The 16,729-nt window shown below is 68.0% G+C and overlaps 2 protein-coding genes across 4 annotated transcripts; both read left to right on the forward strand.

The window, feature by feature from the left end:
- The first annotated feature begins 6,953 nt into the window (after nt 1-6,953).
- LOC123932525 (cold inducible RNA binding protein) lies at nt 6,954-11,524 on the forward strand. 3 transcript variants are annotated; one of them, XM_045990806.1, is made up of 9 exons: nt 6,954-7,072; nt 8,019-8,127; nt 8,196-8,302; nt 8,379-8,517; nt 8,610-8,691; nt 8,784-8,854; nt 10,014-10,160; nt 11,110-11,259; nt 11,396-11,524. In XM_045990806.1, the coding sequence occupies exons 2-7, from the start codon at nt 8,025-8,027 to the stop codon at nt 10,037-10,039; spliced, it is 528 nt and encodes a 175-aa protein (XP_045846762.1). In that variant the 5' UTR covers nt 6,954-7,072; nt 8,019-8,024; the 3' UTR covers nt 10,040-10,160; nt 11,110-11,259; nt 11,396-11,524. The 3 variants fall into 3 exon arrangements, with proteins under 3 accessions (XP_045846762.1, XP_045846764.1, XP_045846763.1); XM_045990808.1 differs by lacking the exon at nt 10,014-10,160; XM_045990807.1 differs by lacking the exons at nt 10,014-10,160; nt 11,110-11,259; nt 11,396-11,524 and adding an exon at nt 9,208-9,953.
- Nucleotides 11,525-12,190: 666 nt separating this feature from the next.
- On the forward strand, nt 12,191-14,477 carry FAM174C (family with sequence similarity 174 member C). Its single transcript, XM_045990809.1, has 3 exons — nt 12,191-12,631; nt 13,300-13,416; nt 14,105-14,477. Coding segments are annotated over exons 1-3 (396 nt in total). The 5' UTR covers nt 12,191-12,353; the 3' UTR covers nt 14,106-14,477.
- The last annotated feature ends 2,252 nt before the right edge of the window (nt 14,478-16,729 follow it).

Consider the following 16,729-nt stretch of genomic DNA (forward strand, 5'->3'; position numbering starts at 1 on the left):
TGAGGAAAAAGCTGAATGGGAGGGGGTGGCCCCCGGAAACCCGCAGGAATGGAATCGCGGTTTCCACGGCAACGCGCCGCGAATCGGGCCTGACGTCACCGCGGGGAGGGCGCCCCGGTCGCCCCCGTCCGCGCGTCGGGTGGGGGGACTCGGGTCCCGCCCACTCATCCCGGGGGACGCCTCACTGGTGGCCCCGCCGTTCGTTCTTCCGCGCGCGCCAATGGCAGCGCGGCGTCCGCGCCGGAGGGCGGGACCGTGCGGGTCAGCCGAGTGCGCACGCGCGGCGCGGAGGCGGGGGGGCCCTCCCCGCGGTCGCGCGTCTGCAAACTTGGGGGCGGGAGGCGCGCCGAGGCTCTGACGGCTCCGCAGCGCCCGGACGGAAGAGGGGGCGTAGCGGAGGGCGCCGCACGTGGACCCCCGCACCGGCGCGCTCGCTCGCACCCCTCCTTCCACGTCCCGGCATTGTGTGCTGCCCCCTCCTCGGCTCGGCGGCGCGACCTCCGGATCGGGGGAGCACGCGGCCCCCGGGCGGGGGGGGAGCGCCCCCGGCCTGAGGCTTTGCCAAGGGAATAGGAGTTGGCCAAGCGTTGGAGCGGGGAGGGGGCCCCTAGGTGGGAGACAGCGTGCGCCGCGACGCGGAGACGCGCAAGCAGGTGTATTGGTAACTGCGAAGTCAGCCGGGGGCGAGGAAACAAACGGTGGGAAGGAGACCGAGGCGACGACCCGAAGGGGGTGATTCCCCAAATCTGTGGCCGGGGATTGAGAGGGGCCCCCCGGGAGGAGGGCTCAGACCTTCAGGTGGCTGGGCGTAGAGGAGCGGCCCGAGGAGCGCCGGGCGGAGCGTTTTCCGCAGGCGGCGGCGGTGGCCGGCAAGGGGGCCGCGGGAGGCTCGCGGGAGGCTCGCGGGAGCACGTTTTGCTGTGATCAGGAGCCGCTCGGAGAAGGCAGCGGCCGGAGCAGGAGCAGGCCGCGCCAGGTGGGGAACTTCTGGTCCAAGGGTAGCCCCCCGCGGGGCAGGCGCAGGACTCAGTGGAGGGCCGGGCGGGCCGTGGGGACCGGTGGGGCTGCCAAGCTGTGGAGTCTGGACTGGAGGTTTGGGTCCCGGTGGGCAGTGCTCCTGGTTGATACGACCGCCGTGGGCAAGCGGGAGAAGGTCACGGGGGTCACTGCTTTCTGCTCCAGGCCAGAGTCCCTTGGGGGTGGCCAAATGGATAATTGGGGTTGGCTCCGCGGTTTTGAAATGCCATAGGCCAGGGTCAGGGCTGGCTTGGGTAGGAGCCATGTGGGGAGACAGGAGTGAGCGGTATCCCGTGGGGGCCAGCTCCCGCAGCCCCAGCACCCCGCGGGTGCTCTGGGCACAGCCGCCCCCACCAGGCCCAGTGGGACCTGCCTGCCTCTCTAGGCGCCTGGGGAATGGGAGTTACCAAGCCACAGCCAAGGGTGCTGGGGCCCAACCCAGGAGTCTTGACTCCAGCCCCACCCACAGCTGCCCAGCCCTGGAAGGGCAGGGGCCAGGCGGCCTCTGGTGTGACCGCGGACAGGTGAGCAGCCCAGCCCCGGTGTGGGGGCGGGGCTGCTGTCACCTGGGGCACCGCCCTGTGACGGCCCTTCCTCCAGGTCCCTGTCCCTGGCTTGCTCCTCTCCTTCTCCCCTCTAGTTCTGCCCCCTGTCTACTTCCTTTTTTGCCTCTCCTGCCTGCGGCGGGTTCTCCTCTCCTCTGTTGGCCTTCCTCAGCATCTCCGTCTGTCTCTCTTGGTATCTGGGTCCCTGTCCCACCGACTCCTCCCCCACTTCCGCCCCCTCTCCGGAGGGGGGAGCCATCCATCACCCCCAGCACACATTCCAGCCTCCACCCCCGCCTGGCTGCCCCTCCCTGGAGCCAGCTGCTGCTGGAGGGAGTGGGCTAGGGCTGGGTCAGAGGTTGGGGTGCCGGCAGGGGCTGTAGAGGGCACCCCCCTCCTCCGGAATGTGGGCGGGGCTGCCCGCAGGCAGGGGGAGCAGGGCTCTAGACAGCTGGCTGCCAGCAGACCGCCCGCGCCCCACCCCCCCACACTGCCCACCGCCCCCCTCCCACACACGGCCTCTGGCCCAGGCTCTGGGGAAGTGCACCCTGCCGCAGTTAGGGGGCCCGTACCTGAGTGCCAGGTATGGCAGCGATTCCCACCTGAGTGCCAGGCTCCTGGCTCTGCAGTACGAAGCACCCGCCACACGGCCCCACTCACACTTGGACGCCGCCGCAAAGTCCCTCGACGCTCTGATTTTCAAAACAATGCCCCCCCCCCCCATTCTCACCCTGGACCAAGACCTCCCTTAAGAAAACCGCAGAACTGAAAGTCACACCCGGCAGGGCCAGCCCTCGGAGCCTCAGAGACTTGTCACCCACAGCAGCACCTCCCAGAACATGGCCCATTGCTCCAGCCACACGCTCCGGCCCGCCATACCCTCCGTGGCTACAGGCCTGCCAGAGAAGCAGAGAGCTGCTGACTGGGTTGGGGACAGGTGGGGCGCGTGCCCTCACTCGCTGCAGCCCTGCTGGGACCTGGAAGAAGGGGCGTGAGCGTCAGACCATTTCCCGTGTGCCTGCCACAGAAGGGCAGAGAACCCCAAGTGCCTCCTGGGGGGGCTCTTGTCCCTGTTCACCCTCACTGACCCCAGGAATCCCTGCTGCTGCAACCACGTCTCAGGTGGGCAACTGAGGCCCTGAGAGGGACCTGGCCACGCCAGCCTGCCCGGCAGGGCACCCGGCCCTCACTGACCTTCAAGGAACAGCAGGACAGCTGCGGGACGGAAGCCCTCGTGCCGCGGACACTTGGGGCTGCCCAGGCCACACGACACGTCTGTCTTCCCTGAGACCCTGGCAACTGCCACAGGAGCGGGGGAGGGGGGCACCCAGTGTTGCCATGGAGCCACAAACCCCGGGAAGGGGTCCTTCTGCCCCTCCTTGTGCCCACAGGGAGGCTGTGTGTGGGTGACATCTTGAGTGTGGGGCCCAGGTCCAGTGAGTGGCTAGGACACTGTGCGGGACAGCTCCTCCTCCCGCCAGGGGTGGGGAGGTGTGAACCTCGGCCCCTCCCCAGCCTTAAAATCCAGCGGGCTGTGGCCCGGGCCCCCACCAAGGCAAGCCTCAGGGTTTTCGTGAGCACAGAGGGGTCTTTGTGCACAAGGTCGGGCGTTTCTCAGACATCTGGCCCATGTTTGATGTACTTGTGTGTTTGTCCACCACACACGTGCCTCCGGGACCCTCTGCAGAAAGGACAGGGTCACCGTCTGGGCCTCTGGGGCGTCCGGAGTATAAAAAAGAGCAAATGTGCAAACCCGAGGGCCGGGAGTGGGACATCCAGAGGCTTTGCCCTCACACAGGTGGGCCGGCATGTCTCTGGGGCCCCTCTAGGCCCACCCCACAGTCTGTGCTCACAGCCACAAACCGTCCAGTGCCCTTGCGACCCTGGGGTGGGAGCCGGGTCTGGAGCAGGATGGTGCCAGCCTCCGTGTTCCTGGGCCTTCACTCACAGGGGCTCCACTGGGTGCCTCTGCCCGTCCCCTGTCCTGCATGTTCTCCACTGTGGAGACCCCTTCCTAGGAACAGGAGGGAAACTGAGGCCGGGGCAGCCCCTTCCAGCGCCTCAGGGTGGCAAAGAGCTGACCTGCCTGTATTCACACTCAGCAGCCACCTGGGGCCTCAGACAGGGGGGAGGGCCTACACCTCCTCCTGCAGGTAGGAGCCAGAGCCTGGTGGGGCGGGGGCAGTTGGACTCCGCCTGGCTTCTGGCCTCCTGCAGCCGTCCCCTGCCCTGCAAGCCCCTGGCCACTGCTGACACAAAGCACTCCGGCCCACCGCAGGGACAAGAGGCACGCCCCCAACCACGGGGGTGCCCACCTCTCTGTGAGGCCTGCCCGGGAATCACGCACACGCAGGCCTGTCCGTGACTGATCCCACGCCCGAGTCCCTTATGCACACGCTCTGGACCCCTCGCGTCTTGCGCACGGAGCACTGTCCACACACTTCCACACCCGGGCACACACAGCCCCACTTTTGCATCCACGCAGGCACGGGCCCTGCAATCCTTGTGTCTGTTTACCCGCGACTCCCAGCTCACCGGCACACATGCGCACCACACCTGGCAACGCGCACACTCATCCAGTCTCCGCTTCCCCCGCCCTGGCTCTGGGCCCTGCGGGTTTGGGCCAGGCGGGCCGCGAGTCTCCGCCAGGACGGTCCCACTCGTGCGCCCCCGCTGGGAGGCCGCCAGGTGCACTGTCCCGGCCCCCGCCTAGCCGACCGGGAGGGGGCGATAATTACGCGGCCCGAGGGTCGTCCCCCGCCCCACCCCCCACGCGCCTTTCATCCCGGCCAACGCCCGTCCGGGACCCAGACGCTCATTACCGCCTCCCGCCCGGTCATTAGCCCGGGTCGGGGGAGGACCCGGCGTCCCGAGGCCCGGCCCGGCGGGAAGGCGGAGGGGGCGCCGCGGGAGCCAGATGGCCCCGCCCTCGTCTCCACGGCGACGTCCGCGGGTGGGGAGGCCAGGCGGGGAGCCGCTGGGCCGCGGTGGGAGACGTGGTCCCGGAGGCGGGCGCCCCCTCCACGGAGGGGCGATTGGTAGACGCGCGGACGGGGACCTCCTGGCCTAATCCCCGTCCCGCCGGGCAGGCGGCGAGCACCGCGCGTCCAGGCCGCGAATAGCAGCCTCGCCCCTGCCCGCGGCTATTTTGAGACCCATCCTCCAGCCCTCCGCCACCCACCCCTCCCAGCGCGCTGGCCGAGGCGCGGGGTCAGGTCTTGGGGCGGGACGAGGACCCCGTCCCACGCTGGAGCACGCGGCGGGACCCGGAGCCCCTGGCTGGGGTGACAGCGAGGCCGCAGCGCCGCCTCGTGTCCGTGGGGAGAGCGTGGCGCAGCGGTCGCGACAGCGAGGAAAGTGCGAGACGCGCCCCCGCCCCGAAGAGCCGATGCAGGAAACCACAGGGATGCAGGCCGGGGCGGGGACGGGCCGCACACCTGAGACGCCCGCACGCAGTCCCCGCACGATGCCCAGAGCGGGCAGAGTTGGCCACAGGTGTCCCCAGGCATGGGTCCTTTCTGAGATGGGACCCGGGACAGTCGTGGGTATACACGGAGACGCAGCAACAGGCTCGTAGTAAACGTTTAATAACCGTGCGCTGCTGGAAGGAAGGAATGAATGAACCGAGCGCTTCACAAACCCCGGGGAGGGCGGACTGGGAACCGCGGAGACGTGGGGGCGGGGCCCAGGCCCGGGAATGATTCTGGGCCACCAAGGCTGCGGGGACGCCAGGTCTGGGCTGGAGCCAGGAGCCCTTGACCTGACTTTGCTAGGGGCGCCCACCAAAAAGGGCGGCGGGCAAGTGCTCCTGGGCTGGGCTGACCTGGCTCCAGCCCACCCGCCCCCCTCCAGGCGGGCTGGGAGGCGGAGGGAGCTGAGAGCTGGCGTCTCTTTTTGCTCCTTTTAATAACCACCCTGCGTGAGAGGCTGACGCAGCACGGGCTGCCTCTGACGGGGAGGGCGGGCAGGGGGCAGCGACGTGGGGGGGGGGGGGGGTGGCAATGAGTCAGGAGCTTCTCTGCAGGAGGGGGCTGCTGAACGGAGGAGGGGTCCCAGTGATCTTGTCCCAGGAGACCATGCCCTTGCCTGTGTCCCTTACTTGGTCAGCTAGGCCCGCCTGAGGGTGTCAGCAAGTCTGAGGAGGCCTGGAGTGGGACTGGAACTTCTGTGGTGGGCAACAAAGCGCAGGCGGTGGGGTCCTCTGTTCCCAAATACCCCAGCTCCTCTGCATGGCGTCTGCCCTCTGAAGACTGTTTAGAGCAGGGTGTGGGCAGGCAGGGCTCTGCACTAGTTTTTTCCATCCCATGGAGAAGTCCAGGGTCACCAGAGACAACACAAGCCAAAGCCTGCACGGGGGCAAATGGTGGCCACACAGGGGCCCCCATAAAGTGGCCTTGGGACTCTCCGAGAGCAATCTTGCGGGTGAGGGTGCCTGCAAGGCTTGTCCTCCTGACAGCAGAGCTCCCGGAACCCCCAGACAGAAGAGGAAGGGTGCATCGCTCGCTCACCCCCCACGGGTGATGAGTCTGTTGTGTGTGCCGGCAGGAAGCCGGACGCATGCTGGAGGGGAGGCCAAAGGTTGAGACCAATGTTGGGTGCCGTGCTGGCCCCAGCGATGGGCTGGGTGCCCGGGAGGGGGTCAGCCTGCCCTGCCGAGCGGAGCTGGAACGCGCCGAGGTGTCTGTCTAGGTGAGTGTGGCGGTGTGCACACGGCACCAAGCAGATGTCAGGGTTGGGTGGAAGTAGGTGTGGGTGCTGGTGGAGGTTTGTAGGCAAAGCAGGTTGCGTGCGATCGAGGTGCCCCAAAGTTGAGAAGTAGGAGGAAACGGGAGCTTGGTGAGTACTGGGATCCACACACGTGGGGTTGTCTCAGTCTTGGGGTGGCGTTGGGGCCCACTCCATCAAGTAGTGGGGTCCCGGCAGTACCAGGATATCCGGTGATTTGGCGTGGATATCAGAATGATGTCAGGGTTCAGGTGAACTGGCAGCTGGGGCTCCGGTGGGGATAGGGACTTGGCCAAGGCTGCCCTGGCGGCGACTGCCGGAGCAGAGCGCGAGTCCGAGTTCGAGCCACACCGGGAGATGCCCGGGAGGTTTGGGGCCTTGGCCTCCAGAGACCCCTTTGTTCGCCACCACAGGCCGGGAGGTGGGGTGGGGGCGGGCTTGCGGTAGTGGGTCAGCTCCGCCCCGCCGCGAGCCGGGCCCGCCTCCGGGTCGCGGGCGGGGGACTGCGGGCGAGGCGCGTCCTCGCCAAATATCGCGCCCGGAACCCGCGCGCACGGGAGGGGGGAGGAGCCGGGACAAGCCCAGCCCCTGCCTCATGAATATGAGGTGCGGCTGCGGCTGCCGAGCCCTCGGATTGGCTGGCGCGGGCCGGGGGAGGCGGGGACGCGCGGCGGCGTACTTAAGGCCGGGCGCTCGGCGCCCCCCCCTCAGTCGCGCGTTAGGAGGCTTGGCTCGTTGTGCTGCGCCTTGTTCCCGCCTGCGTCAGGGACCTTCCCGACTCAGTGGTGAGGGCCCTGGCGGCACCGGCTCCGCGGGCCCGGGGCGGCAAGCGGCCTGCGGCCGGCCGGAGGAGGCGGGACGGCGGCGGCACGCCCCTGGGCGGGGGCGGCGCCGGGGCGGGCCCGGGGTGGAGTCCGCCCCGCCGGCGGCGATGGGCAGCGGGACACCGGGCCAAGCTGTGGCCGGAGAGCGTCCTTCCCTCGGGCCCGGCTCTCCGCGAGCGGGACGCCACCGCAAAATGGCGGCCGCGAGCGCGAGGCTGCACCCAGCGAAATGGCGGGAGTGCCGGGTGCCCGGATGGAGTGGCGCAGGGCGTGCGCGGGGCGCATGCGCGCGGCGGTGGGCGGGGCCACGATGCGTGGCCCGGGCCGCCGCTCCCGGTTTCCCGTTGGAGTCGCGCGAGGGCCGCGCAGGCCCGGCGCCCTCCCAGTTCCCCGAGCTAGAGTCCGGGAGGCGCGGCCCGGCCGCCTTCTGGCCGTGTTTCCGGCGCCGCTCGGCGGGGTTTCTCCCAGCGGGAAAGAGTCGGGCCAAGCGGGCCGCAGCCCCCACGTCAGACCCCACGTGGGAGGCCCCGCCCCCCGCGCCCCGTGCCCAGCCCCGGCCCTCACGGGGCCCCACAGTGGACCAAGCACGTTGCCCCTCCCCACCCCATGGCCCTGCTCACGAAGGGGAAGCCCGGGCTGCGCGCAGCCGCTCACGACGGAGGCCGACGCCCTCCCGAGGGCCCCGCCGCAGCCGTCCCTGGGGGCCCTCGGCCTGGACGGCCCGGGCGGCCGGGGTGCAGCGCCGTCCGCGGGGAGCCCGCAGCCCCGGGGGGCGGGGCGGGGCCGTGAACCCCGTTGTCCCGGCGGGCGCGCAGGGCCGCGGCGTCCGTGCCACGCGCCAGGGCGTTTGCGCGACGGGGCTGGCCGTGACGCGCCGCGGCCCGGGTCTCGGGCGCGTTTGCCGCAGGCCGCCATGGCATCGGACGAGGGCAAGCTCTTCGTGGGCGGGCTCAGCTTCGACACCAACGAGCAGTCGCTGGAGCAGGTCTTCTCCAAGTACGGGCAGATCTCCGAAGGTGAGGCGGGCGCCGGGGCGGGGGGGCCGCGCGGAGGGCCGAGGGCCGACCCGCGTCTCTCCCGGCAGTGGTGGTCGTGAAGGACAGGGAGACGCAGCGGTCGCGAGGGTTCGGCTTTGTCACCTTCGAGAACATCGACGACGCCAAGGACGCCATGATGGCCATGAACGGGAAGGTGAGGGCGGCTGCCCCGGGGGCGCGGGGCGCGGGGCGGGGAGGGCGGAGGCTGACCGCGCGGTCTCCGCTTCCAGTCCGTGGACGGGCGGCAGATCCGGGTAGACCAGGCCGGCAAGTCGTCCGACAACCGCTCCCGTGGGTATCGAGGCGGCTCCGCGGGGGGCCGGGGCTTCTTCCGCGGGGGCCGAGGCCGGGGCCGTGGGTTCTCCAGAGGTGAGTGCTGCGTGCTCAGGGCCCTGGCCCTCGGGAGCCGGGGGGCCGTGCTGGTAGGCCGTGGCTCACCGCTTCCTTGTCCCTGGCTGCAGGAGGAGGGGACCGAGGCTACGGGGGGAGCCGGTTTGAGTCCAGGAGTGGGGGCTACGGAGGCTCCAGAGACTACTACAGCAGGTGGTGGCTGAGGTCCTGCCCCGGGGGTGTGTGAGGCCGGCACAGGGCGGGCAGGCGGGTGGCGTGAGTGGCCTGAAGTGTCTTTTTTCCAGCCGGAGTCAAGGTGGTGGCTATGGTGACCGAAGCTCGGGCGGGTCCTACAGAGACAGCTACGACAGTTACGGTAAGTCCTGCTCCGAGGGCGCCAGCTGCGGGGCCTGCGGCGGGAGCTCAGTGAGCCTTGGCGCCCTGTGCAAGCGACACTCAGACTCTGCCACTGTGCTTGCCCGTAAGGGACAAGAGCGCCTCTGGGTCTCTGTGCCAGCCGCCGTCTCTGCTCCAGAACGTAAAGGCAAAAGCAGACTGACTGAGGAGGAAAGGGAGAGTGAGGGCCCTACCGCCCGGCCCTCAGCCGTGGGGGGGGTTGGTGACTCCCGCGGCTCGAGGGCCGCGCCCTCCAGGTCCGACCCGGGAGTGGAATGCTGCCTCTTGCCGCGCGCTTCAGTGCTTTACACTGTACCTGCTTCTTGTTCTCAGCTACACACAACGAGTAAAAATCCTTCCTGCTCAAGATCGTCCTTCCAATGGCTGTATATTTAAAGATTTTGGGAGCTTCGCTGAATCGTTGATGTGTAGTGAACACACGTCCTTGTACCCCACTTTTGTAGTCTTACCGGTTCTGATCTTGTCAAACACAGCCTGACTGCTTCTGACCCCCAGATGGCCTCATTGCTAGACCTTTCTTTTCAAGGAAGCGCTGTCCGTTTTTAAGGGTTTTAAAAACGTTTTGAAAAGCACTTCAGATCCTCCTTTGTTGTTTCTACCAGGAGCCATAAGTTTTTTAGGAAATCATTGGGGGTTGTGTTGCCGTTTTTGTTCCTCTTTTTAGCGGGGTCAGGCCCCTGACGTTGGGTGCCCCGGTCTCTTCTCTTAAGATTGAACGGACTCTGAATCCGCTTTTTGTCGGAAGCTGAGCACGCTGTGGCTTTTTCCAACTCTGTGTAACGTTTCTGAGTGTCGCGTGGTAGGACCCGTCCTGCGGCAGCCACAGAGGCGCTCTGGCTGCCCTGGGCCTGGCGTGAACGGCCCTTCTGTGCTATGTACGACCCGCAGTAGATCGCAGACGTCCCTCGAGAGGTTCTTGAAAATGTTTATTTATATTGTCCTTTTTTACTGGAAGACGTATGCATACTTATTGATGTTGTATTTGAAGTGGTTAAGGAATCCTTGTACGCAGTTTTCTTTGGCTTCACGAAGCCGATTAAAAGACCGTCTGAAATGAACCTTGCTCTGACAATTTCCCTTTCATTGCACGACACACTCCCTGCTCCGCGTGGAGGCAGTCGGAACGGAGCGGAGAGCAGTTTGAGGAGGAGGTCTGCCGTCCTGCCTGAGGCCCCGGAGAGCTAGGCAGGGAGGGCAGGACAGATGGATGCTTGCTGGGCCCCATGTCACAGCGGACCGCCATTGCTCCCGGTGTAGGCGAGGAGGTGGGTGACGGGGAGAGCAGTTCAGCAGGGCCGGTGGACGCTCGGGCACCTGACGCCGACCCGGACCGCCTTAGTTCAGAGGCAGGCCAGAGAGCGGGCGGCAGGCAGCGTCCCTGGGCGACCGCAGACTGACCGGCTCGTTAGCTAGCTCTGCTGTTGCTTCACAAGTTCTAAGCTTTCACCGCTAGCCTATGGAAGCTGCAGCCCCTCGGAGGACAGAAGTGTTGTGCGCCCAACAGAACCCTCTGAGACGCAAGCTGCTCCCTTGGCTAGCCCCTTTGTGGACGCAGCCCTGTAACCCGAGGTAACTGCTACTGCTCGCGTCCGCATCCCTCCTCTCGTCGAGAGCTCATTTGAGAGTAATGTACCTGGGGAATGGTCCTTGGACGGTCTTTCCTTTTCCGTTTTTGTTTCCTTTGCCCTTTTTTTTTTTTTTTAAATCAAGCTAGCACTACAGTCAGACCTTGGCCATCGACCCTTCCCCGCCTGCAGCCAGGTGCGCGGCCGGGCAGTCATGCCTCAGGAATAGGTTCGAGCCTCAGGAATAGGTTCGATCCATAAGCAGGATTGGAGGCCACCGAACGCCCTGGTTTTTGGAATTTTTGTTCATCAGTTGACCGTCTTTTCCAGACCTCCTTACTCAGGCTCCTAACTAGCTTTCTCTGATGTTCGCTGCCACCACGATTTTTTCCCAAGCCCACACTCTTCTCTAAGCAGCTCCGTCCCCGTTGGGCAGCTGGCTCTGCTGAGGGCTGGAACGTGGCCTGGCCCATCGGAAAGGCGCAGGCCCACCCTGGGCACGCCAGCCTGTGATGGGGCCGCTGCTGGGATGCCCCCGATGACTAGCTTGAGACCCTCCTAGGAGCTGTGGATGGTTTCAGGGGGCGGGGGCGGGGCAGATGCGAGCCGGAGTGGGGACACTGGGCGTAATGCTTCTTTGCTTTGGCAGGTTGAAAGGAAGCCAGTATGACTTGGAAGGGTGGCCAGAGAGCAGCGGTGACCTGGGTCGATGTCCCAGGAGGGCGGTGACCTGGAAGGAGAGCCAGAGGCATGGCTGCTTACCTCCAACCATGAACCTGTAACTGCTCTTGTCAGGAGGGTGAGTGCGGCCCCTTGGCCCTGGTTGTGCCCGGCCCACCCAGTGGGTTCTTCTCTCCTGATCTGCCCCACTGGGACCCCAGCCGGAGGCTGGGCTTCTCACTGGATCCCTGATACCCCTGCCTCTTGTTTTCCAGCCGGTGCATCCCTGGGGAGGCTGAGGTGCTGCGTTCACGTGGCCGGGAGCACCAGGTGTGTGCCCGCGTGCACCTCGCCAGGAGCGGGACGTGGACGTTGGATTTGAATAAAGGCCTGCTGTGTCCACACGGAAATCTGAGTCTGGCTTGGGGGTGTGGCCGCAGAGCCTGGGGTGGACGGGGCTTGGGGGAGTCCGCCAGAGAACCGGCTCCTGGCCTTTGTTCAGGGCCCAAGCTGAGCCCAAGCGGGAACACCACCGAGTCACTCGGTGGTCTCCTGGGGTGGTTCTCGTGGGTTCGGAGGGGCAGCAGGCAGGGTGCCAGGTGGTGGCGGTCCCCACGCCCCCTCATCTGAGGCAGGCACGGCTCTCCCGGGGTCTTGGTGTAGTGACCTAGTGACCCCCGAGCCTCTCATTTTGAGTTGCCTGCAGGGCGGAGCTTGCTTCCTGGGCCGGTTGCCTCCTGCTCCCGTCTTGGGGTGCAGAGCACTGGGGCTGACCCTTGGTGGCGCTGCCGTGGGCCCTGGGCTGCGCACCTCAGGTCCCAGAGGGGTGGGGAGGATGATGGCAGGGAGCCCGGAGCCCGGAGCCCGGTCAGCGTAGCCTGCGGCCCGTGAGAGCGAAATGCCCCACCCTCTCCCGGGACCGAGCGCCCGGAGAGCACTGCCCCCCGCGGTGTTGCGGGCCATGGGCTTGGATCCTGCTGTGCGCGCGCGGAGCGCTGCCCCAGGGAGGAGGCGCGGGGCGGGGGGGGCCCGGGGAGCCGAGGTGCGCGCGCAGCAGGCCCAGCACAGCGCCCTGCAGGCCCCGCCCAGGAGTACCCGGAGAGCCTCGCGGTGGGGGCGGGTTTCTGCGGGCGTTAGGCCCCGCCCCCGAGGCCCATTGGCTGACACCGCCCCCGCGCCAGTGAGTGACAAAGGCTCGCGGAGGCGGGGCTCAGCCTCCGCTTCCGCCGGGCCATGGGGCCGCGCGTGCCGCCGCCGCCGCTCCTGCTGCTGCTGCTGCTGCGGGCGCTGCTGTGCGGAGCCGAGGAGGCCGCGCCCCCGTCGCCGCGCCCCGCGCAGGCCACGCTGTCGCCAACACCCGCCGTGACGAACGGGAGCCAGCCGGGTTCGCCGCACAACAGCACGTACTCGCGGCCGCCGGGCTCGCCGGGCTCGGCGCTGCTGCGTTCCTTCTACGTGCTCACGGGCCTCAGCGGCCTGGCCGCACTCTACTTCCTCATCCGGGCGTTCAGGTGCGTGCGCCGCCCCCGCCGCTCGGCCGCGGCCAGTCGTCGTGCGCTTGGCGCCTCACGTGTCTGCGCCAAGACCCGCCCCTTGGCGCGGACCGGCGGCGCGGCGCGCGCTCGTCACGTGGGCGGGGTGGGCCGGGTGGGCGGGGCGAAGGCGGCCTGGGCCCCACCCCTCTGCGGCTGCCTGCGCGGCGACGCCGCGGGGTGCGCGGCCGTGGGGGACCTCGGGTGCGTTGCCCCCGCGCATTCCGGCGGGCCCGGTAGGCCGGCGGGGTCCCCCGGGTTTGCCCGCGTGCTCTGGCCGAACGTGCCCAGAGCCCCAGGACAGGCCCTTCCCGGGCTCCGGTGACTGCGGCCCTGGCGCTGGCGGCTCCGGCCGCGTCCGTGGAGCCGTGTCCCCTTCCTGCGCGTGGCGGGAGGGCCGGGGGCCGGGGGGGCCGGGAGGGCCGGGAGCGGGGCCCCTCCCCGAGCCGGGCCTCCGTGAGGACCGTCGGAGCCACGGAGAGTCCCCGTGGCGGGCGGAGCGCGAGGGGAGCGTGCAGACTCGCAGCTCCATGGCGCGGCTTGGAGGGTTCTGGCCGCGGGGCGGGCGCGACGCAGGACGGGGTGTCAGCAGCCCAGCCCTGGACGCGTCCGCGCGTGGCCCCGAGCTCGCCTGGGCGTGCTTGCAGGTTGAAGAAGCCGCAGCGGCGGAGGTATGGCCTGCTGGCCAGCAGCGACGACCCCGCAGAGACGGCATCGCTGGACAGCGACGAGGAGGTCGTCTTTGAGACGCGGAATCTGAGATGGTAGCGCGGGCCTCCCCTCGAGCGCCCGGGTCTCCTGTCGCAGGGCAGCGGGGCGGGCCAGGCCGGAGGGTCGGGGGTGAGGGCCGTTGAGGCCTCGCTGTGACCCCAGGGCTGGCCTTGCAGCGGCGGGCTGTGTGGCCCGGGAGTGGGGCTCGACGACTCCCGGCCTCCGGTGGTCAGCCCTCCAAGGCTGCACTAGGCTGCGGTGCTCCGACCCCGAAGGCCAGGGTCAGTGTCTGGGCGGAGAAGCAGTGGGCAGCTGGGGAGGGGCTGGGACAGGGATGACCTCCATCGGGCCCCAGGCCCCGGAGGAGTATCAGGGCCCAATGGGCACAGAGCCCAGGACAGGGCTGAAGCAGGAGTGAGGGCCTGCCTAACCCCGACCCCAGTGTGCTGGGGAGGGAGGTGCAAGCGTGGAGGCCAAGAGACCAGGAGGACCTTCCCTGACCGCACTTCCCTGACGAGGAAAAACCTGGAAGGTTTTTCAGGCCCCGAGGGGAGGCGTTGGTGGGGTCTGAGATGCCCCGTGGCTGGGCGTCCCTCCTCCTGAGCTGGGCCATCCGGTTGGGCCCAGCAGCTCATTGCAGTGGACCGCAGTGGAGGAGCCGGACAGGTGCGGGCTCTGCTCATCCCTTGCAGGATGGACCCCAGGCACAGTGGGGTCTCACCATCTGCTCCTCACCTCCAGACGCTGCGGTCAGGGAAGTGGCGTTTCCAGAAGCCCCGGGGAGAGGACAAGCGATGGACCTGCTCCCAGTGTCTGGTGCACCCCTCTGATCCTCCTGCCGGCTTCAACACGGACTCCCAGAGCCCACGTGGGTCCTGCCTCGCTCGCCCTCAGCCCGAAGCCGCCTCGGCCCTTCGCTCAGACGGGACTGTGTTGGACGCTGGGTGGAAATCCGAGGCCCCGGAGAGCGGCAGGACTGTGACTGGTGCCGCTCCCCCTGCTCTGTGGGGACGGGGCAGCCCGAGCGAGCGCCTGGTGGGTGGGCGGGGCGGTGTGAAGGACCTGTCTGGGGGCGTCTTCTCACTGGGTTGGGGACAATAAAGACCACAACGGATGTGTCGCTGCTGCTCTGCTCTGCACGGGGCCCAACCCTGCGTGACAACAGGCACGTGGCCGGGGGCCCATCTGTGACCCAGCCAGGCTTCTGTGGACCCGTCCCCGGCTGTCCTGGGGGGTCCAGTGAGGAGGCCCCCAGGGTAGACGGCGAGCTGGGGGAGCCCTGCCTCACCTGCCTGGACGAGGTTCTTTAGGGACGTTGTCTCTGGACCCAGAGAGAACTCTGTTCAGGCCGAAGCCCTTGTTCGAGGGTTCCCTCCGCTGTGCTCGCTGAATCCGCCCGGGCCTGCGCGCACCTCTGGCTCGTTCGGGGGTGTGTCCCGAGGAGCCCTGGGGCGGGAGTGCGGGCGCTGGAGGTTCTGCAGCCTTGGGCCCCCGTGCCCGCCGCACCCTTCCCCAGCGGCCCTGTGGAAGCGTCCCCTGCGAGGAGGTTGGTGGGTTTCTCTGTGGGCCTCGTTCTCCTTGTGAGCTGCGGTTTCTGGGCAGATTCCCCTTCTGGCCCGACACCCCCCACCCTCTAGGTTTGATGCGGGAGAGTCAGAGGAGAGGGGCTGGCCGGTGGCCACCGTGCCGTGTCCTTGTGAGGCGCTGCCGCCAGGTGGCAGCCTTGTGCCATGCAGCTCTTCCCGCCGGCCTGCGGGGGGGTGGGGGGGGTGGCCTGTCTTGGCCCCGGGAGCCTGAGGTGCAGATGGGAACTGGGGCCAGCTGGGGCCTCCGTGTCTCACGCCTTGTCCTGAGCTTCACCGTGTCCCCGTGTCCGCAGGGGCATGAGCAGAGCCTGCTGCCTGCTGGGGATCTGCCAGCCCCGTGGGCCCGTCCACTTCCCAGGCCGGCTGACCTTCCCCACGGTGCGAAGCCCGGACCCCCGGCCGCTGCCGGCACGCAGAAGAGCCCTCTCCACCGCAGCCAGCTGGTCCCCTCCTTTCAGCCGGAGTCTCCTGCAATGGTCCCTAGTCTGCTTCCTCCCCACCCCGTCGACTCACATTTCCCCTTTCTTCTCTGGGGGCCCGCTGCTGCCTCTGGGAAGTCCTCCCTGACGGCTCCTCACACCCTCTTCTTTGGGAAGGTCTTGCACGGAGGGTCCCGCGGGAAAGTCCGGCACAGCCGGCGTCCCTGGGCAGCCCAGAGGTGTCCCAGCCCTGCTCCTCGGCCCTGGCTCTCTCCATCGGTGCTCAACACGGGTCTCTGTGTCTGTGTTTGTGCTGGTGCGGCTTTCTCCGACTCTGACTCTCCGCCTGCCCGCCTGCTGGTCTGTATCTCCATCCGCGTCGCCTCGCCCCTCGCTCTTCTTTCCCGTCTGTCCCCGTGTATCAGACCCGCGGGGACACGTTTTTAACAGGCAGACGCCGTCCCCAGCTCTCCCGTCCTGTGATCTGCGCCCCTTTCCCACAGCTCTGAGCGATTTTTCGAGCTTCAAAAGGCACATTAATTACTCTAATGAGGTCAGGAGAGACCCTGCGCTCTGCCACCGGAGCTGGGAACACACTGCATGTCCCCCCAGGCCCGGCCGCCTCGTGCCCACCCCAGTTGGGCAGGGTGGGGTGCCCCCGCCGGCTTCCCGGCCCTTACGGCTGTCAGCTGCCGTGTCCCTGTGCACCCACACCCCAGTGGGAGCGCCGAGTGATTGGCGGCCCCGCCAAGGCTCATGCACTATTAGCAGGAAGTTCTCCGCGGCTAAAAGCCGGGAGAGAGGCCTGTCAGCTGGAGACGAAAGTCCCCGCCCAGGGCCCGCCGGCTCCGGGGCCCATGTGTGCACGCGGACCAGCAGGAGGGGGTCTCCGCACGCCCCTCCATCTCTGGCACTCACGCGCAAGCGTGTGGATACACGCGCCAGTGTCCCTGCATGGGGCGGGGGCGCTGCACAGACCCACTGCCCAGAGCCCTGGAGGCCCTTCCTGGCACCTCAATTCCCCACCAGTCACCAGTGGCACACGCGGGGCACGGCTGAGGGCTGGGTTTAGGTCTCGGGCTCCCACAGAGACAGTAGCCGCCCAGCCTCAGTTCCCCATCCGGTCACTCAAGCTCCGGAAGGGACGTCTCACAGCCAGGCCGAACCAGGCTGATGGCTCCCGGCGGGGGTCAAGGCCAGGTGTCTTCCCAGGGGCTGAGGGGCGTCCTCTGCTGGCTCCGCTGGGTCTCCCTCTGGCCAAGCTGGGGCCACTGAAGACTGTGAGAGCCAAGGCGGAGGCAGCTCGGGTCTGATCTGTTTACCGAGAAGCTTGCCCTGCATGCCCTTGGCTTTCTCCCTGC

This window comes from Meles meles, chromosome 20 (genome assembly GCF_922984935.1).
Source record: "Meles meles chromosome 20, mMelMel3.1 paternal haplotype, whole genome shotgun sequence".
NCBI classification, from domain to species: domain Eukaryota; kingdom Metazoa; phylum Chordata; class Mammalia; order Carnivora; family Mustelidae; genus Meles; species Meles meles.